At 39.0% G+C, this 21,939-nt stretch overlaps 2 protein-coding genes across 2 annotated transcripts in view; one reads left to right on the top strand and one right to left on the bottom strand.

Annotated features, from left to right (window-relative positions):
* Nucleotides 1-21,939, top strand: part of cenpp (centromere protein P) — a 92,560-nt gene that overhangs the window by 39,317 nt on the left and 31,304 nt on the right. The gene's annotated exons all lie outside the window — the stretch shown is intronic.
* Nucleotides 3,536-16,163, bottom strand: aspn (asporin (LRR class 1)). Its single transcript, XM_023416103.2, has 8 exons — nt 15,900-16,163; nt 12,652-12,920; nt 10,950-11,062; nt 8,491-8,704; nt 7,257-7,367; nt 6,896-6,989; nt 6,177-6,315; nt 3,536-4,968 (listed from the first exon to the last, which is right to left on the bottom strand). Exons 2-8 carry the CDS (start codon nt 12,875-12,877, stop codon nt 4,768-4,770), a joined length of 1,098 nt encoding a protein of 365 aa, XP_023271871.1. The 5' UTR covers nt 12,878-12,920; nt 15,900-16,163; the 3' UTR covers nt 3,536-4,767.

Genomic DNA, 21,939 nt, shown 5'->3' with positions numbered 1-21,939 from the left:
TTGGATTATGAACTTAACGAACTGACACTGTTAACACTGTAGTATTTAGACTACTTTTAAATCAGTCATGCAGTCAAAATTATATAAAAGCTATAAAATAAATAAAGTTGGTTTGGTGCAGTCCACCTCTGGAGCTGCACAGCTTCCACTTCCACAGAAAAAGTTGTTCAGAGTTGTTTGATGGCTAAGGGAGGTTAAAGAGAAGGACAGGAGTAGTAGCTTGGAGAAGTGATTTGAATTTGTTGTTTTTGGATTTGAAATATTTGAAGTGCAGAGAGGGACAGCTGATTTATCTCCTCAGGCAGTTAAACAGCCTTTAAAGTAGACATGTTCCCGAGAAGACATAATAAATCCTGCGCACATCACGGACTTACTTAAGAAAGTGTCCAGCAGCTTTTCACCTGAAAGAACTTCACGAGGCCTGGCGAGGAGGAGCTGACTAAAAGAGATGATGGTACTTTAGTTATCTTTGTGGGAATATTGCATCATCGCAGTAACACTGAATGTAGAAGACATATAGAAGATTCTGATGAATAGTTGGACAATGCAAACATGAAGAGATAAAAAGAAAGGAGCTGAAGAATGAAGGATGGAGGTGACTTTTTCATGAATGATATGATGAATATGCAGTTTTTTCAAAGTGTATGGGAATTGATTATTTAGTGCTGAAGTTAGTTGATTCACAGCAAATGAATAGATCATAACTGATCATAAGCCAATTATGAATAATAATTAGTTGTTTTGGTTTGTACCAAGTGAAAATACCATTTCACAATGGGTCACTTCAACTCAACTTCAACTCAAAGCAGACTCTGAAACATTTTCTTTAGCTGGTAATCAAACTGACTTCAGCCTGGTATCTGACCTGCAGTGCAGTGATTAGTATTTCCTCACACATCCTCAGCACCTGATTGAGTCGATTGTCTTGCCTTTTCCAAACTTTTAAACCTGCTGAGCTGAATCAGAAGATCCTGATGCATCTTATCTCATTTTAAATGTAGTTACTAGATGACGGCTTAAACAAAATCACCTCACTCCTCATATAATATATTCTGATGGTAGTTAAGGCGCTCTTTATTTCAGGTGAGGCAGGGAACCTCCACTATAAAACGCTGTATAACTCGCGTCAGGTGACAAGTTGCTAACTATAAATTGACAAGAAAATGTTTGAAGGAGGTGACTGAATTGGGACATAACTAACATGTCCTATACTTTTGCATGGAGTTCACTAGCTGAAAGGCTCATCTGTGCAGGTTGGAAGGCTGGTCCTGGGTGGAAGATGAGAGAGGACATGACAAGAGTAAAGTAGAAGATAGAAAAGAGCAAAAGCAGAGGGTGAAGAGAGGCAAAAGCCCTGAAGTTAGGACCGTGTGTGTGTGTGTGTGTGTGTGTGTGGCTGTGAGACGTGGCAGAAAGAGGCCTGGCCAACCGGCAGATCTGTTCCATATGTTTCCTGAAGAAAGAGAGAGAGAGGCAGCTCCCCTCCACCCCACCCACAGCAAAACGAGTCTTCGTTTAAAAAGACAAACCGGTCAAGCAGCAAACCATCCGCAGCACTACGTTACAGTACTGTACTACTGCAGCTCGGTCTCATTTTCCGTAAACTGTAGATATCGATTTCAGGTAAAGATGGATATGATGAAGGCAGCTGGCAGGTGTTGGGTTTCTGGGAGTCTGCAGGGAGCTGGCTGCTGTTTGACACGGGCCTCCCACAGAGACTGAGAGAGCAAAGAAAACACACACAGCCTGTCACGTTTTCACATTGGTTTCATCACTTTCATTATTCCTGTATGTGCGTTTCCCTTATTGAATGGTTTTTGTCAGCGAGGCAGGGATGAGTAACATCTTGTGTCCAGCATCAGCGCTCATTTGAAGCAACTTCCATAAAGACCCAATACAATGACCACTTGAATTTGCTGGACAATGGTTGAATTACACTGCCCTTCTCTCCATAACTGGCAGCCCAGAGTGGTAGTGGCGGAGTGGTCTCTCAGGAGTTTATACTATACATGAAAAACCAACATCATCATCACATTACATCATGTCAAGGAAGCAGTATTACCTCGTGTAACTCAAAGTGACGAACACAGATTATTATCAACAAATCTGTAGCACTAAACGTATAATCGATGGATGGGCAAATAAACTGTTTATCAAATATTAAGCAACATGCATGCTTAATTAAAATCTCTAGTACAGACTAGTCCAGTCTTCATGTCAAGCTATGCTAATAGTTGCTAGCTGTAGCTTCATAGTTACTGTTTAGAGAGATATCTCATCTGATCTTGGCAAGAAAGCAAATGAGCATATTTCCCAAAATGTCAAACTTTAACAACTGTTATCAGGGCTATCTTCAATGAAAACATGAAATCCTTGGCATGAATAGTCACTGTAGATAGCGTATCGTACGATATTAATAAAAAGCTGGTGCAAGAGGCTAAAATGTTGTATGCAATGCTGTGATACAATGGAAAAGGTTTGTATTTAAATTACTTAAAGGGATTATTTAAAGATTTCCAAGACCCCTCATCCTTTAACTATTTTCTAAGTAAGTCTGGCTAATTGAGGATTCCTTATTTTAGAAGTAGAAACAATAGATTCCTTGCATTGTCCTGTTTGTTGTAGAATAGAGGGACAGGACGGAGCAGGAATTGAAATCTAAACCAGTCACTCTGGTTGTCTTCATTCTCCTTGATCAGTCTCCAAACCCAAACTGACAACCAGGAGAACGGCCTGTAACTCTTTAGTCTGCAGTGACCTCTGCTGGTGAATAAAGGAAGCGCTCAACTCTTCTTAACCAGCCTCCTACCAAGGAAGGCAACACTGGAGTCAGAGCAGAGAATTCACTCTTATCTGGGTCTAAACTGATCATTTATTTTTACTTAGGAAGGACAGATATTGCCTCTACGTCCTACAGCAAGTCTAAAGTGATTATCACGAAGTATTACTCAGATTTACAGCTGAGATGTAAGTTCATTAACTTATTAGTCAATCAAAAATGATTGATCACCAATAATTTTGATCTAGTAACTGTTGAAGTTATTTTTCTACCTAAAATGCCAAACATTTGTTTGTATTTCAAATATGACTTTCTCAGATTAGTGGAAGATTTTAATTTATTTTAACACACCATTTTTTCATTTTAAAATCAATTCATATTTTTGGCAAAAGAGATTTGTAATCTTTGGTAGTAAATCCAGTATGTTGTAGCACTTTTTTTCTGCTTGGTTCTTAGTTCTAGGCATGTATGAGAATGAAAATCAGTCCGTGTTGCACTTGGTAAGCGATTTACACTTTTATTTTAGAGTATCATTTGTTTAATCAATAGTTACGGAGCTGCTGTCCTCTAGCTTGCTATCACGTGACCCCTGACTATTCAATATGTGAAATCAAGTCAAATTAATTACAACTATATCCTAAAATCACAAGTTCATCCTAGAGGACAAGAGGATATCGCAATAACAGCTGAAATAATGTGAATGTGAACTTACCTACTCAAATCTACTTCCATTTTGATAAAAAGTCAAGACATAAATGGGGAGGTGTTCCAGGTTTATTTAAAGACATACTAAATAAATATAGCACCATATCGAAGGAGAGAACATTGGAGGAAACAGGAGTTTGGGTTGGGATTTACACTTCCTGCTTTAATTTCGATATCAACTGTAGTTCACGTTAAAACAAACTGATGTTTAGGGTGAATTTTAGATCAGTTACAGATAATCCCCAGCCCTGCAGAGGACACGTTTACATCATGGACAATGTATAATCCAGTCTGACATGTAGCTTTCAGCTTCTAACTAAAGACAATACAGACATGCAATGAGATAATATAAAACATCCACATGAAGACAGACGTGGGACTTTAAAGTGACTTTTTGCATTAAGTAATGCCGGCATCATTCACTGACTGCACAGGCTTCTGCTGGGAACGAAAATATGTGTTAGTTAAAGTGGAAGTGGTCTTTAGGTTACAGCTCTGACCAATAGGGATTCTTTTATGATAATTTCAATGTCACAACTTCAAAGGCATCAATATGCAGTAATATATAAGGAAATGACAAAAGAGGGAAAGGGTCTATTTTGTTTCAGAGTAAGTTAAGTATGAAGTGAAAACAACTTAAACTTTTCTACTACACTGTATCTCATTAAAAGTTGTCTTATTTTTCAACTAGAAAGGAAAAAACTAAAGAATCTCTTTCATTAAAAAAAAAAAAGGCATCAGCATGTTATACTATTCAAGTCAAGTCACTGCATGGTTTTTCTCAAAAAGTGACCAGGTGGAGGCGCCTTATTCCTGGGAGAGTTTACAGCAAAAGTTAAGAGACAAAAGGTGAGGATCACTTCACGACTTGTACCACACAAAGGTAGGCAGGGCTCTTTCGTCATTCAGCTGTTCATGTTATTATGTCCACCCCCTGTATACTGACTGTAGCTGATGAATTATTCTTATGGTTTTAGCTTTTGATTCAATATTAATTATTGGCGCCAACATCCAGACTACAGTTTTGCTTTTGTTTTTCTCCCCCCAGCTGAGAAATTATATGTGTAAATTGTACAAATATTCAACAACATCTACTACAGGTTCTAGTATACGAGAATGAAATAATGAAATTTTCTCTAATTTCCTGAACAGCTAATACTTTAGACTTACAGTTTCATCTTATTTTATCTATCAGAACTATTTCCAGCTCCTTCCTTATACTGTAACAAGGATATTGGCAGTTCTCCATTTCTGACCTATCTGGAATGCCTCGTTTTCACTCCCTACTTCTTTCTGAAGTTTCCGAGCTGAACACCCCTCCGTCCGGTCACACAGCGGAAGGTGGCCGGCTGGATGTCCCAGTATTTAACAGGGTTGGCAAACAGACTGATGCCTGTGTACAGGTTCTTCTTGACACTGGATCTGATGGGACAGAAGTCGTTGACTCCCACACTGCCGATTTTGTTGGCATGGAGGAAGATCACCTGAACAGACAGAGAGGATTTGTTTTTTAATCAGTTATTTTTCTGCTTTGTCAGTAAACCAACCATGATTGGGAGTTCTGTTCTAATGCTACTTTGCAGCAACCTTGGAAACTAAAATTCACAAGCTTTAGACCAGGAAAAAAGGCTGAGGTGGACTGAGTTACAAGTTGGAAAGCAGGGCATCATTTTATAGCTACAGGTTGCTGACATGACATTTGGTTTGCTGTCTTGCCCAACCCTGCCAGTGAGTTGCTACCCTAGGTGGAAACATTTGAGTATCATATGAGGGTAAGTATGAGCATGAGATCATCCGGTGTACAGGTGAAGCATCAACAGCAGTGATGCAGGCACTGTTGTTAATGGCATTTGTCCTAAGAAGGAGGTGTTTTAGGCACCAACTGGGGGGGAGACTGCAAGCAAACCTAGAACTCACTTTAGGGATTACATATCCCATCTTGTATATGAAATACCTCGGATCCTCTAGGAGGAGCTGAAGGACATGGTCAGGGAGACGGAGGTCTGAGATACTTACCTTACTCAACCTGCTGCCTCTGCAACATTTGAAATATTAATTTCTATGAGTTAAGTACAGGGATAGGTCCATCTTGGCACAAAGACTGGGAGCAGGGGGAAACTGCTTTCCTAGCTCAGTCCAAAGAAAACAGGAATTGCACTCAGTAGAGTGCATACCTCTGCCAAGTCCAAACAATTCTACACATGCCCTATCTCACAAAGTTAAGGAAAGTGGTAAAAGATTTCCTGGCTCTGCCCCTTTAACCATATCTTCACCAATATTTAATTGGTTCTTCCCTGGCCCATGCCCAATCCCTCCACCAAGTTCAGGGCAAATCAGTTCAGTACTTTTTGTCTAATCCGACTGACAAACAAACCAACAAACAGACACAGGTGAATACATAACCTCCTTGGTGAAGGTAAAAAAAACATCTCCTACCCAGACCTGTTTTTTTTACATAGGAATGTAAAAAGGGCACATTTTTGTTTTAGCAGAAGTTGGCTTGGAGCTACTTGTCAACCAGCAACCATGGATACAGTAACTACATGCGGTATCTCAGGAGCCCTGTCCTCGTGATGTTTAGCTCTGCTGTCAAACTAAACCCAGATGATTCTATTAAAAGGTCAATCAGTTTTGTTACATGCATTTAAGTCTACTGATACTGATCAGCACCAGTTTTGTGTCTGCATCTCACCTGGAGGTAGCGCAGGGAGCTGAGGCCTGGTGGGACCTTTTTCAGACGGTTGTTGTCCATGTGGATCTCGCGGATGTTTGGGATGCTGACAAAGCTGCCATTTTCTACAAACTTGATCTGGTTAAAACCTAGTCCTAGCCTGCAAAAATGGCAAAAGATAGTTGATCAGGAGACGTGAATAAGAATAATAAACTCTAAAGAAATTAAGAAGTAATAACTGATTTATACATCAAATTGGAAAAACATTCCTATATTTAGACTTCCCAATCTAACTTGCACATACAGAAAGCAAAGCCTCTGCGTGGTATTAGAGATAGTGAATTTCTTAATTACAGAGGTTTGTTTGAAACTACCAGGCGGCTCAAAGGACACACATAATGTTTTTTGAAATCTTTATATTAAGAAATTGTATTAACATAGATGTAGATATTTCCAGAGTTGTTTTTTGTCTTTTTAATAATAGTTTGGTGTAAGGGTAACAGTGGTAACAGTGAGTGTTTGTCATGAAATGTCGGTGTACTTAAATATGAAATTAATTGCTAAATCTTGCAAATTCATTATTATTTAAAACTTAATCTTTTTTTATAGAACACGTTTACCAGCAAACCCTCAACACTCAAAAAAACTGAGATTTGAAGGAGACAGATTCATTTGAGCAACGGCCTGGACAAAAATTTTGCTTATTGAAGAATGTCTTTGGAAATGTGGCTGGTTTTCACCTCTGCAGGTTTTTATATCTGAGGAAGTCTTCTACCTCCACCTTAGAGATCTTGTTGTAGTCAAGGCTCAGCTCTGTGATGGAGGACGGGAGGTCTAGGAGATACAGAACACATCAAACATAACAATATAGAGTAAGCATACTTTAGTTCATTATCATTACATTCTTATAAGAAGGATTTGGAAACAAACCTTTTAGATCAAAACATCATATTAACAGATTTTAACTGTGTTCATGCCTTATTTAGTTGTACAGTTGAGGTCCAGTGTAGTAAGAGTAGTAAGTGAGTGACTGGAGGAGAAAACATAAGTTTACCATTAATTTGTTTAAATTAGGATAACATGAGGTGAGTGATCCTCTACCTTTTGGTACAGCAGTTAGCTTGGCCTCTGCTATTCCGATATACAGAGTCGACAAGCCATTAAAAGCTCCCAGCTCAATCCCACTGTTCGCCAGAGGGTTGGCACCCAGCTCTGTTTGGACAAGCACAAAACATTTGGTTTGATTATTAATGACCCATTTTATCTCCTTCAGAAGAGACCATGCATCAAGTGAATTATGGAAGATGTGTTGTGAAGACGTTCTCTTATAATATTCTGTCAAAGCTATTAGATTAGATTAGATTAGATTAACTTTATTTATCCCACAACTGGGAAATTTCTGTAGTACAAGTCCCTGTCCAAAAGTACTCTGGGGTCTGTTTTCCAAGACACAGCGCTCCCAACACGTTAAAACGTTACGTTAAAAGTAATTCAAAAAATGTATATTAATCTCTTAAATGAACAGAATGCCAATGATTAAGTAGAGTTAACTCTATTATAAACCTATCAGGTTGCTGATATACTTTAAATCAGATGTGGATGTGGACAGCAGGGTGGACGTGCATGCAGTTCTGTACATAGTGAATGCTGAATCATGAATTATGCTGACTATAAGTATATGGGAACATATACAGACATGTTCCCATACACGTATAGTCAGCATAATTCATGATTCAGCATAATTGGGACATCTCATGGTTGTGGAAATAATGACTTTTGTCTCATAGACAAAAGTGGTGTGACTTTGTCATAGCATTGTCAAACATTTTTGGAGGTTGTGGTGGGTGGTTGGGTGTACAAAATTGTCTGACCATGACACCTTATGGTTAACATTCCTTGAATCATGACCACAATCTGTTCTTTAACACAACTAAATAGCTTTAGTTGCCTAAATTTAACTACAGTTTTACGGTATAAATTCTCTGACTTTGATACTGGTGGCCTGGGTTTGCAACAGTCACTGTCTTCCCCTAGCCTCAACCGAGTGCTATGGGTTGCCTAAACTTAACGAAAACTCAACCACAGAGGGGCAGATCAAAAAAATATATGAATCATGTGTGAATAAATGGTCATATGGGTCATTTTGGAAGGCAATTTCAAATAATCTATTTTGTGGTGTAAGAGAGCTTACAAACTCAAGAGTTTTGTATTCATTACTTCGCTGTGGAGAAATGAACTGCTGCAGACTTCTTCTTGGCAAAGGACTGAAAACACCTGGCCTTCGAGAACACTGATTATTCCTAATCAGACACAGGGCACTGAATCAAATTGTTACCCAGCACATGGAGTTTCCTCAGCCCTTTAAATGCATCCTTCTGGATTCTGTTGATGTTGTTTTCATGGAAGCGGAGTTCGATGACATTGGGAGGCAGGTTTGCAGGGACCTCATTTAGCATGTTGTAGGAGAGGTACAGCAATCTGAGATGGTCCATGTTTCTGAAGGCCTTGGGGTGAATCTTAGAGATCTTGTTGTTAATCAGAAACAGGCCCTGTTGTGGGAGAGAGCAATCGAAGTATTATATCGAAGTAGTATTATTTGATTCAAACTGAGTTTTGCTGCATTTCCTACAGCGTTAAGTTGTAAAATAAGATGATTTTTGTTTCCAAGGTATCCAAGGTCCAACATATACTAAATATACAAAATAATATATTATAGCAGCTGAAATCTGCTTACTATGAAAAAGTTTTTTGGTTTCATTCTGTACTTGAATAATCAATCAGAGCTAAGTTTTCATTAAAACTGGAGTAGAATCAAAAGTTGTTCAAATTTAAACGAAAAAACTCAACCCTATGCAGGTTTAGCGCAGCTGCATCATTTAACACTCAATGTCAAACTACTGTATTACTACAAAGCTGTGGCTTCAGATTCTCACAGTTTGATGTGATACAGAACAGAGTTTTAGGTCTTGATGTGGTTTATTCCCAGCTGGGAAAACAGCAACTAGATCAAAGACGGATCCGCCCCTACTCCTCAGCTGGGAGCTTCATACAAAGGAGCTGTCATCTCATAAGGCTGCAGGCTGCACTTCACCTAAATTAGTGAGCTGATCCTTGTCTGGAAACTTAAAGAACCTTAAAAGCTGCAAGATTATACTGTCATTCACTTGGACCTTGGGTCTGAATAAACTGAAAGTCAAAAGTTCTGGACCAAATTTAGACATCTTGTTGCTATAGGAAGTCATCGGTGCAACAGTAGATCTGATGTCTTGCTCTGAAAGAATTAAAACTTGTGTTGTAGAACGAATGGTGGATGTGTACATTTCCATGTCTGAGATGTCTTGTGGTGATTTTTAACCACACGAGGGTCATGGTTCTAGAGATGCCAGTGTTTTTTATGTGTCAATTCACATAAAAATTGTGAATCTTATCTTCTAATTATCTTCTGATAATATTATGTTGGTGGAAGGAAAGAGGCAGAGCGTAACCCTGAGGGCACAGTGCAGCACCCAGATGGTGTACACGGCCCACACTATAATTATCTTGCAGTTAATCTTCAGAGAGGGCAAGCATTTTGGCACATTTTAGGTTTAATAACTGAATAATTAAGTATTTTCTCAGTACTTCATATGTCATCACCCTGAAACTAGGGTTACTGAATTCTAGCATTGGCAGATGGCCCGACCTATGCACACACTGCATTACTTTACAAAACTTGTAATTTCTGGCCAGGCAAAGACAAAAACTTATTTCAGTGTGATTTCAAAAGACTTGCACGCATACAGTGTTGTGGATAATGATGAGTTTCACTTGTATTAGTGTTGAGCAGAGAGGCTGTCCTCCCCTGCTGGAGACAGAACGTTAACAACAACACAAGAGGGGGCACTTAGACATTTTATTTGCTTTCCAAACTTGACGTCATTCATGAACTAGCAGAAGACTCTAACATGCTCCCAAATTATTGCAGTTAACTTTTTCAATAAAAAAGCTGCTAACTTCCCTCTGTTTCTTCTGCTTTTTTCGGTTTGTCAGACAGGGAGGTCATCAAGACCATTTAGCTTAACTGGAAGTTATATTTCAGATTGCAATTTGTTGGACTAAGGACACAAGTGAACCTGGTGCCCCCGTTTATATTAATTTGAAGCACTAATCATTTCTGAATCAGATTGTGACACTAACCATCACAATTGGATTGTGAGATTCCCAAACTTGAGTATTTTAGAATTTTATATATGGTTCCCAGAGGATGAACCCTACTGATGTTTGTGATACCTTCAGTTTTCTTCTTCTACTTTCATGTGGATGACATTTCTGGTTTTGCCACAATTATTGGATAGACTGCCAACAGATTTCGTACAGATACTCCATGTTTCCCACAGAATGAATTGACCTGTGATGATTGTCCTTAGTGGTTTTGAAAATTTGGAGTCCAAATCAAACAAAATGGAACTGAACTGAACTTTCAATAGGTAGCTTTAATTGGCCGGAGAAAGATCGGCACTTCTAGTATCCCATAGGTTTGATTGTAAGGGTGTGCAGATTGAAGGAGTACCATCAACATTACTCAGACTTGATGTTTCACAACATTTCTCGTAGCACGTCTGGTTTAGGTACATGCAGGAGATGTGACTGGAACTTATTTGCTCATGTAGTATGTTTTCATCAGATGGACATTACTTCTCTGACTTCAGGTATGCCTGATGTTTAGGTCTGTTTAGTGTTAAGGAGAAGGGGTTGGGGTGTTCGTTACTTTGTGCAAGGTAAACCAGTTCTGAAGATTTATGGAAGGTCTCTTACATAAAGCTTGTTGAGGCCTTTAAAGTCATCCTCCTTGATCTCAGTGATATCGTTGTTTTGGAGGTCTATCATCACAGTGTCTTCAGGAATCTTCTCAGGAATAGAGATCAAACCTGTTGGCAGAAACACAAATGCCTGATTAGAGTCCATCGTTGAACCAAAAGTGATGAAAGTCAGAGCCCATGCAACCGTGTATTACGTATAAAATATTGAGATATACAGGTGAAGTAATTCATGTAAAATGAATTGTGGTCTTTCTGATTCAAACTCTGCCATCCCAGGTTTAAAATAATAATGTATCAGTGTTTCTCTGCATGATCTTTCATAATGATTCAGAAATAAGACCATGAGCCACTGTGGTCTGTGCACCATACTGAAGTTTAAGAAAGTCTAGTTAAAGAATTTGGTAGGGATTCAACTGACATATTCAGTCTACAACTATGGCAATGACCCACAGGCTTTTCTACAAAATAAGTTTTTTACTTCAACATTAGATGGTTATTTTGCAGTGGCCTGGCTGTGTCACAAAGTGTCTGTCATTCAACAGAGGAAACCATCACAGTCCAGACGCTGGGATGTGCCAATTGAGGGGGTGAATGTGATGATATTTGCTGCTGTTTTCCTGGGGAATAGGATGAAATAGGAAATAGACTGTGTAAACTGATGGAATTACATGCTGTTATGTTTTCCCCTTTACACTGGTTTCATACCAAAAACTAAATGTTTGTGTGAGCTAGTGCATCAAAGCATGTAATTCTGCACAGCATGCTGCAAGTTTTAGTCTCAGTAGGATCAGTGAGTAGAGTGAATTCAGAAAATGCACAAAATTAACCTTTCTCCATCCTACTCAGTGAAATAGTTGCCACCATAATCTCTGCCTCCCATCAGCGCCAGAAACCCATGGGACAGGCATTGTGGATGACTGTGTATTAGGCTTTAAAGTTCAGTTTAGTTTAATTTTGGCAGCAAAACTAGGCTTTAAGGCTGCATTGCCCCATGATGACAAAAATGAGTATTTCCTTAGATGCAAGGTGACAAAACTGTTTCATCCACCAATGTGGACAGAAAAAAATTGTAATCTCCAATTCTGGCAGTTTCATTTTCCAACATTCATATTGTTAGATTCTTACATAAAACAGTTTAGCAGTCAATTAGTTGAGAATGAGATCATTTGTATGGTTATTAGCAATATTCATCACTGTTTGCAAAATGGCATTTTTCTGGATTTGTGATTAATAGAAATATTCCATATTTTTCTGAAAAAATACCATGTGCAGACCAAACCAACAATGAAATGATTGATGTAAAAGTATTGTCTGTGCATCAAAGTCTGACGTAGCTTATTCCTCTGTGTCATAGAGCTCCATTGTTGTCCAGAAACTATTAAAAACACATCAGTGAGACACAGTATTACATTGGTTATTTTCCTTGATTACTATGAGCACATGCACTGTAGTTTATATCAGCTCAATCCCACGTGCACAATCCTGCTGCTCAAAACTTCGTATTGAAGTACTAAAGCACCAAATGTGGATTTTTCTGCTGCTGAAAATAGTCCCCACAAACTTCCAACTTCACATAGTGTTTATAATCTGACAAAAAAAAAACAAGCCTCCATCAATATATATGAATTCTCCCATATTTCTATCTAGTTTCTATCTGTCTCGTTTTCAACACACAGTGGATCCAGATGTGTTCTTACCCTGGTCAGAGCACTGCATCACTCTGGGTGAACAGTGGCAGCCAGCTGGACAGTTCTCATCTTCATCATCAAAATCGTCATCGTTATCATCCTCGTCTTCGTCATCCTCGTCACCCGCATCCGACATCATGATGTCGTAGTTTTTCATGAAGTCCATGACGTTGATTGGCTGGTAGGGTTTTGCGTTGCCTAGCGCCAGCAGGCAAAGCAGGAGGAAGACCCTCATGGTTTTATTAGAGGACTGTCAGTGAAACAGCAACCAGGGAGAGCTGAAGGAAAAGACAAAGGTTAGTTTAGCTCTCAAACCAGCCCAAGGACAAGACAGGACTAGACTCTGATTTCAAGGGACTGACAAGCAGTGGATTGTTTTTTTTCCCTGCAGTTTTATTCCAACATCAACATCACAGAACAGAAATGCAGAACCCTGTAGTTTTTACCTGAACTCACACTGTCCACAAGAACAAGCCACTGTAATCGTCATTCTGTAATGTAATTCACAATAATTCACTGCATGGCTATAATGTAATTTCACTATAACGTACAATGGCACTTTTTAGTTGATGACCCTTTGACATGTAATCTGTTTTTCAGCAGGACTTTGAAATGCATAAAAAAACTCTTTTTCATCAGTTTTAACCACATTATTTTGAGAGGTAATCACAGGTCCAAAATTTGCATCAATGCAACAAAAACCAACCTGAGCTGATTAGATAAAATTTAATTTGCACCCAGCCAGACTTAAGTCCTGTTACTAGGAGCCAAGTGGACTTGCCCTCTTTATTGTGTACTCATCTTCCAATGTCCAATACACAAACTCACAGTGACTTTTAAATGTAGCTTTGCTTCAACATCTGCAATTGCTTGTTTTAGAGCAGAGGTGCCCAGCCTGGGGGAGGGACCCCTTGATGGGGTCATAAGAGAAACCTTTGGAATCGCTGGAGAATTAGATTGGAAAAACATCGTTCTGCTACAGGAAAAAAAGGCATTTTTCCAGCTTTTCTGAGTTTCTTTAGTTGATGCTCTACTTGTAAATGTGAATAAGACTTTGTTTCATTTAAATATGCTCACATGAAGAAATAAGTGTTTTTCTGAGTTAGTAGAATTCTTGCAGTTCACAGTAAGTAGAAAATAATTACATGCTAACCTAACAATGCTATTTCAGCCTAAAATGTTCCCATTTTTCAGGTCAGATGTGTCTAAATGGGTCATGTATTAGCAAGCATTTGTTACTTTAATCATTTGGTTCAGTTAGCAGTGTGACAGTTCCACTCACCAGTAACTGGAAACATTTACTAACAACTTATCTCCACACAAGAATCAGTGTGAGTGGTGTGTCCTGTTTTAATTTGGTGATGCATAAATCATCTCTAAACACTTACTTGGTAACTAGGTTTAAGGAGCTAGTGCACCCAGTCTCTGGCCGCACATCAGTGCATATTATAGGGGTGGATTTACACACAGTGATTACCATGATCACATTTTATAATAATTCTGACAGTGGCGTTTGCTCCTGTTGCTGGTTTTCTCAGAGTTCTGTAGAAGTTAATAGCAGCCACCTGTCTAGATTGTTAGAGCCATATGAAACTTTAGTAACCATTATGCTCAAAGTGCTCAATTTCATTTTCAATTCTGCAGCCTGTTTTTTGTATTGCTAAAACAGCACAGGGTGAAAGCACATGCAGACTTCCTGGAACGATCAGTTTCATTAAAAGCTGCTCTTTTTTCTATCAGTGTTTCCACGAAGGTCTGAAAAACTCTATTGGAAATGAGTTCTTGCAGCCAACATAAATGTTTCACCAGCTCTCACCTCTTCACCATCTGTGGTGATTCACAAAATGATTTATATATCCTCCTGTATTACACATTCACACAGCCAGCAGAGAAAGGCCGAGATTGTCTGGTTGCGTGCTTCTGGTAATCTTGATGGATTCTGAGCCCTTGGTTGAGCTTTCAGTCCACCCACAAGTATGTGGTGGTGGTCGAGCATCCTGCTGCGACAGCAAATACTGCTCAGCACAGACCCTTTCTCTGCACCCAGGCTCTTTTATTCCACATGTGCACATTTAGCACAAAAAGAGACTTTTTTTTTTATGTGTGTTTTGCATCTTAGTGGTAAATTGGAGATAATTCTCCTATTGTTGTGTTTTCCTGTCACTGAATCAAAAAGCTGTGAAAACTATTAAGTTTCACTACACTGCAGCTAGTCTAGTGCAGGTAAATTCTTCTCAGTTCCCCAGAGGTCTGCATTTCATAAAACATCTAAACCAGAGGGAAATTATCCCTCTCTGATCCCTGCTGCCTCCATCAGGACACACATTCAGTATATCTCTCTATCGTTTATGATGTGATTATTATCTATATCAAATAATCTCCTATTTATTATTATTGGTTTCATTTAGCAATCATTTAGAGTATAAATCTAGCCTACAGCAGTGTAACATTTCTAGTGTCCAGTTAATCAGAGCCCCAGATGACATCTTTGGATGTCTTGCTGTGTCTAACCAGCAGCCCAAACCCCAAATATATTCATTTTACACTAATACAAAGCAAATAAAAACAGCAAATCCTCTCAATGCAGAGGCTGGAACCAGAGAATATTTGGCATTTTGATAACTGTTGCTTTAGAAATAGTTACTGAATAGACAATTCATTTTGATAATCAACAATTAACTATTGGTAGATGATTTTCTCTTGATTAGTTTTGGTACTCATAGTTTTGTAAATTTGAGGTGATTCAGTTAGTTTCTCTCATGTGTTTGTATTTAAGACTTGTAATGACTGTACTCCATGGAAAAGTACTTAGCATTTTATCAAAGTAGATCAACTGAAATCAAGACTCAAGACAAGTAATGCATAAATGACCACAGCATTCAATAATCATCATCACTCATCATATACTTCAGATTTTGCCCATTATTTAATTCACTTAGAACATGGTCCATAGACTCATGAATATTCCTTTAGATTGATCCTGTTCAGATCTAAATTCACATGCAAGTCAAAGTCACATAAATACACCAGTTTTTTCCTCTAATACAGACCCACATCAGCTGGTGAAATAAAGCATAATCCTGTGGCTCCACTGAAACACCTCCACCTTTAAAGCCACCCAGCAGAAGTCTTGTAAACTGACCTAAACACTTCAGAGATGCTGTGTTCTTCGAAAATAAAACATGCCAGGTTAACCAGGTAAAAACATTAAAAAAGTTAGGTTGTTGTTTTGTTAATAAATCCAGGGTGTGTCCTACCTCAGTCGTCAGGTGTGTTTGAGTCCTGGTTTAAACCCCACACAGTTAACAGAGCAGCAGCAGGATCCAGCTGGAAGGCTGAGAGTTGGATTCTCAGTCAATACATTCCCAGTGAACAGAGAACAGCATCACCCTCTCTTCAAAAAAAAAAAAAAAAAAAAAAACGGCCCCCAGAACACCCCCACCAGCGGAAAACCTCTGCTGTTAGGGTGAGAGGTTCAGTTTCAGTAAAGAGCTCTTGACTCTCTCTGAGATCACACCATCTGTACGTCTCCGACTAGATTTGAAAAGGCATTGTTGGGACTTTAGTCATGTGCTTTTCATCAGGGGCTTTGAAGTCATGCCAGGATAGTTAGATTCAGACTCCTGAATGCTTGAGTCTTTATATAGAACATACTGGTAGGTCTATCACCTCCCCTCCCTTCACGGCTAGTTGCCATATTAAATATTTTACATCAACATGAATGGTTCGTACACTGAGGCCTGTTGGCACTAGGTTAAACGGGGAGAGTCGGGGGGACAGCAGATGTAGTTGTTTGGGTCTCTCAGCGAAACAACAACGGTCAGGGTGGAGGTGAGCTAACATGCCCACAGATTAAAGGATGATGCCATCTGTCAGTTTGTTTGAGGAATTCCTTCATCTTGATAAAAACTGACTTTCCCCAACAAAGAGCCACGGTATGTTCAGATAAGGATCAGTGAAGGAAGAGGATGTTTGAGATGTAGAGTTGCTTGTCATCAGGTAAAGGAGAGCTTCATGGTTAACAGTACATTATGATGAAGTGGCAATTATTGACCCATCCAAAAATGTCTGAAGACCTTGTTCTTCTTTGATATCATTATTCTCCAATGTTCATTCTTAATTAGGGCTGAGTGATATGACTTCAAATCACTATCATTATTTCAAACTTTTACCTCAATTACGATTAATGAACGATTACTGTGGCGCTTATTGGTCTCTCTTTTTTCCTCAAGCCATGTACTCTTCATATTCAGCAATGTGATTGTTTCCCACGTGATTAAACAAACTGGTGGAATGACCGTTGGTCATGGTTTTTCTGCAGTATTTGCATTTGACTTTGTTTTGTTTGCTGTCGTCTTCACTGAAGCCATGTTGTGCCCAAACAATGGATACAGCATTCTTTATTTATTAATTATTAATCAAATTAAACAAGACGAGTGGCCGGTTTTGATACTATTTCAGCTAATTGCCCAGTTCTCAGTCCTCATTCTCACATCTTTTTCCACAGCTCTCCCTTTGTAGACAAGGTGCCAAAAACAGTATCACTAAGCACTGTTGATCTTTCTGTATTACTCTTGTCATGTCTAAATAAAGAGGAAACAAGCTGTAAGAAACACTTGTGCAACTGACACCTATGACTGCGTGACTAAAAGACTTTAACAGATAAATGAAGCCAACTAAGGTTTATTCTGTCTTGTTTCTAGATACTGATGCTCATTTCTAGAAAAACTTAATTGGGAACAGCTGGCATTATCTCACCCCACAGGAAAATTTGTTGAATGACTTGTTAAGACAGATGAGCCTTCAGTGGTAAGGTCATACTGACTAAGGGTTGTACAAAGACTCAGTGAGAACTGGTAGCTTTCTCTTTGTGTTATTATACCCCTCATTATTTGGAAAGCAGAGACAGGAGGCAGACAAGAAACAGAGGAGACATCAAGTCAACATTATTTATTTTGTGTTGTGCTCTGCATGACATGTACCTTAACAAGGCACAACAGGAAAACCTAAAGCCTTACTTAGGGCAAAAATGAGAAATACCTCCCAAGAATGGAAAAGCTAACAGAAGCTTGCTCCCTCAGGGGTTCATGTGTTATACTATTCGTTTTTCCATTCAGTGTTGGTATTTTCTGCTGAGCTGAGCTGGAACCGCACTCTGAAGCAACTTATGGCAGAGCCAGACCGTCCAACTATGCCCTGGTTTGGCAGTCGGGCGAACCAAAATGGGAGCGGGTCTGTGTTCTGGTTTCAATGCATCTTCTCAGTGGCGAAATCATATTTTCCAAACCATGAGCGATCTGGTTAAATGATCATTTCATCAACAAGGAGCCTGTTTAGCCCTCTCATGTTCAACGTACTCTTCAAAGGAAAATCTTAAACTTAAAAGAATTAAATCAGATTTCTTTATGTTTTTCTCACAAGTAGTTTCCAACTCTCCCAGAAAACTGAAAATAGTAATAGTATTTGTAATATTATATTTTGTTCAGATTGAATCACATTTACAAATTTCAGTTTAAGCAATAAATGTAAAAGCTTCTGTTGTATTTTGTATTTAGGAATTATTCTCAGATTACTTTTATTTAAGCTTCATGTTCAACAACTTGCCCTGCCCTGATGCTGAACTGTAGGGATGTCCTGTTTATGCATTCATCTTCTTAGTACTTGCATGCTTTGGACATTGCATTAGATTTATTGCAAACAGCAAGGCTTCCACTCCTCTTCTCTTTTCCTGTTCCTCTCATCAGGTCGACTATTCCACTTTGTCCTCCCATCGGTTTAAGGCGCAGCTCTGTTGATAAAGCCTTTCTTGTTTCAAAACCACCTTATTAGTGAAAATTCATCCTTCATCAAGAATGTGTAAAGAGGGGTGTCCTTTGACATGGTGGGCGTGTAATTAAAATGTCATTCAAGTTTGACTTGGGACCTTTGTCCTTTTATACTATGTACAATCAAATATTCTGTTGACAAAAATGCCCAAACTACTTTTAAAAAGCGCAAACTGTTCCTGGACTAATTTTTATGGTTCCCAAAGTCTGCATTAAATGAGTTAAAAGAGCTTGTGTGTAACTTCTCCCTCTGTCTGCAGCCTTTTGCAACTCGATACAAAACTGCAGAAAGTGGGCACTTTCCAATGCATAATAAATGCATGATTCATCATTAAATCATCAGAACATTTTTGACCTCACCAGTAGAGAGGAAGCTGCTTGATCACCATGACAGAATTTCCTGTATAGACGTTGTGTGTCATTGTTGTTGTCCCTGTTAACCTGGAGAGTCAAACGTTTTACCAGTTGCAGTTAAACAAAGCACTTCTCTGAATTTCAACACTGAGAAGTACTGAATACGAGTGTTAGTACGTCTGCCTCACATTTCAAAAGTCGTATGGAACCAAGTCAAATGTAACCTGCTATTATCTGATATGTTAGCACGCCCACATTTAAGATTCCCTTGTTAAAACCTCAGGCTCAGTTTCCAATTCCTCATAATCACAGCGCCATAACCTTGTGTTGAAACAATACCCTGTTAGGAGCCAGATTGTAAGATTAAAGGATACCACTTTCCCAAACATTGCAAGGATCTGATTAGACCCTGATGTAAACCTGTCTGAGAGCTTTGTACTTTCTCTGCACTGTGAGAGGACACAGGTTTTGTTCTGCACTGCAAGGACCAGTAGTGTATATCCTATTGAGGCTTAAGATCTTTTGTCCCTCCCCTCTGTCCAAGAAATACCAAAGCAACCTTTAAAATGTTGAACTTTTGTTTAGAGCAGGGCATCTGTCGTGCCGTCATCTTCTGTTGAGGGGGATATTCTGCATGAAAACCTCATACTTCTCAGCTGACTGGTCTGCCGCAGAAAGATTTAATTCAGTAGCTTTAATAGCCCAAAGAGGGAAATTGGTTTGTGGTAGTGAAAAGAATCTATGGCATAATTGTTGGAATTACAGTATTCAAACTAGAAATTAAATGTTAGAGATTATTTCCTGATGGGAGATGGTCTGCGTTCCTGGTGGGAGGCGGTCAGGATGTCTCTTCTGTCTCTGGATCTCATACTTTCCAATCCATCAGACGTCTGTGACGGCTCTGGACTCGCTGGAGCTTGTTGTGTTCTTGTAGTGAGGAGAATTTCCTCCATCTGAGCCTTTAAAGCTGTGAGTCACCGGGGCAACGTGCAGGGCAATGGTGCCAAGGAGTTGCCTCAGCGCTGTTGTTGCTTTAGTGCCACAAGAATGTTTTGTTGCCAGGAAACATTTTAATAGAGCTGTGACCCTGCAACCAGTGTGTTACCTGCTGCTGGCAATGTAACCCAGCCAGGCTGCACAACAGACCAGTGTCACCATCCCTAGACTTCACTATGAGTCCACCTGATGCAGGAATTGTTTAGGTGATGCCTCATTGCCTCATTGGCCCCGTTCAACAAGCATACGCACAATAAATGTTAAACTGAGGTTGCAATGTGATTTAAAGACTTGCTTTGAAGAGTCCTGGCTCTAGCAAAACCCATCAGTCGTTGTAAAGACAGCTGTATTATTGCCTAGTAAATATAAGATTGCAGCATCAGTTCATAGGCTTCAGATGAATAGATTATAATGAATTCTTTTTGCAGCCTAGAAAGTCTTTTAATTAGTGCACAGCAGGTCAGCTGAACAAATGTTTACACACAAGCAAACATGGAAAAACATGAAGAGTAAAGAATGCTTTTATCTGGGCTTAATTGTTACTTTAAACTTACCAAGAAATATTATATTATTACAGTCTCATAAAATAAAAGCCTTTAAAAAAGAAAAACGTCTTCATACAAGGATCTGCACACTCTATTTAGTTAGTAGGTAAGTAGCAGTTAATAATAAAAATAAAGCTAGGATAGCAGTAAATCTTTAACAATGAATTTTACGTGCCTTTAATTTCATTTTTTCCTTAGAATAAAATGAAGATATAAAATAAACTGAAGTAATATCTTCTTGTTACTGGGTATGTATATCTGTAGATTATTTTTTCTGCTTTCATATCATGTAAATCATCTCCTGAACAAAAACTGCAAAAGTAAGAAATACATTTAATATATCAGAACTATCCTTTCACAATTCATGCTCTTCTCTTATGGAGCTGAACAGAGGTCGAGGTCCAATCTTACCAACCATCTATACGTCCTCATCCGGGGGAACATTGACAAGATCATGTGACTAATGAGAATTAGATTGTTCCTTCATGTGTCTGATTTGTGAGACTGATGGACACAGCAGCTGCTCAAGTTGGCAGAAGAGAAGAATTCTCCCTCTTCAACAGGAAAACCTTTTGATCTCTGAGCTTCGGCTCATTGGAAGAAAGTTTTCCATCTGAAGTACGGTGACAGGACGACTGCCAGCATCTAGAAACTGACCAGACAGTACCCATTGTTGTTCTTGTTGCTTTTTTACTTTCAGATTTATTTTTGTCTACATATAATCATCTAATATTTCCAATTTGTCTTACCAAAGAAGGACCTGCGGTTTTTGTCCTCTTCACATTTTAGCTTTTCTGTTCCAATCGTCCTTTAGATCTGTCTGCTACTGAAGTAAATGATCCTAAACCTCAGGCTTTGAGAGGAAAATATTATGATAAAGTTGGCTTTCACTGCTCTGATAATTACAGCTCTTACTGAATGTGTACTGCTTGAGGGTAGAAGACGTGATGCAAAGATCACGGCATTTTATCATGACTCATTCTTTAGTACCGTAGTCATCATGGCTCCATGTCCTCCCAGAGGCCTGGGGTGTTAATTTGATAACATGAAAGTAAATGAAAGCACTCCTCAATGTGCTGGATGTGCTAACAGTGAATGGGATCATGGGAATTCGATGGAATATAATCTAACTTGTTGTTTGGATGCGTGACTCATGCACCTCACAGGTTGAATATTTGCATTCAGTGTCAACATGTGTCTAACCCTAAAAAACCTCCAGGTGTTTTACACTGTTCCAGATGGGAACATGAGGCTTACGTAGCCTGGTTCCAAACCTCTGAATCACAACTCTTGAATTTTTTCTTCAATTCAAATAGGTCTGGTATTGTGCTCATTGACAGCAGTTCCCAGTGTAGCAGTGCTGTTATTGTCATAATATTCCTTTTACCTTAGTAATGTAGTGACCAGCACATGTGATTGGTCATTTTAAAGTGTTTTTATTCACATGATGTAGGTGGGATGTCATCAATCAGGTAGTAATGGGAACATTGTGAAGTTTATTGAGCATCATAACTTGTTTGAAACTGAAGAATATGATCGTTGACACGTCAGATAGGATGTCATGTAATTTAGACATG

Source organism: Seriola lalandi, unplaced genomic scaffold (assembly GCF_002814215.2).
Source record: "Seriola lalandi dorsalis isolate HSWRI2012SDOR001 ecotype SW California unplaced genomic scaffold, Sedor1 jcf7180002054561, whole genome shotgun sequence".
NCBI lineage: Eukaryota > Metazoa > Chordata > Actinopteri > Carangiformes > Carangidae > Seriola > Seriola lalandi.
The sequence above is the reverse complement of the archived record's forward strand: the minus strand, read 5'-3'. Positions and strand labels throughout refer to the sequence as shown.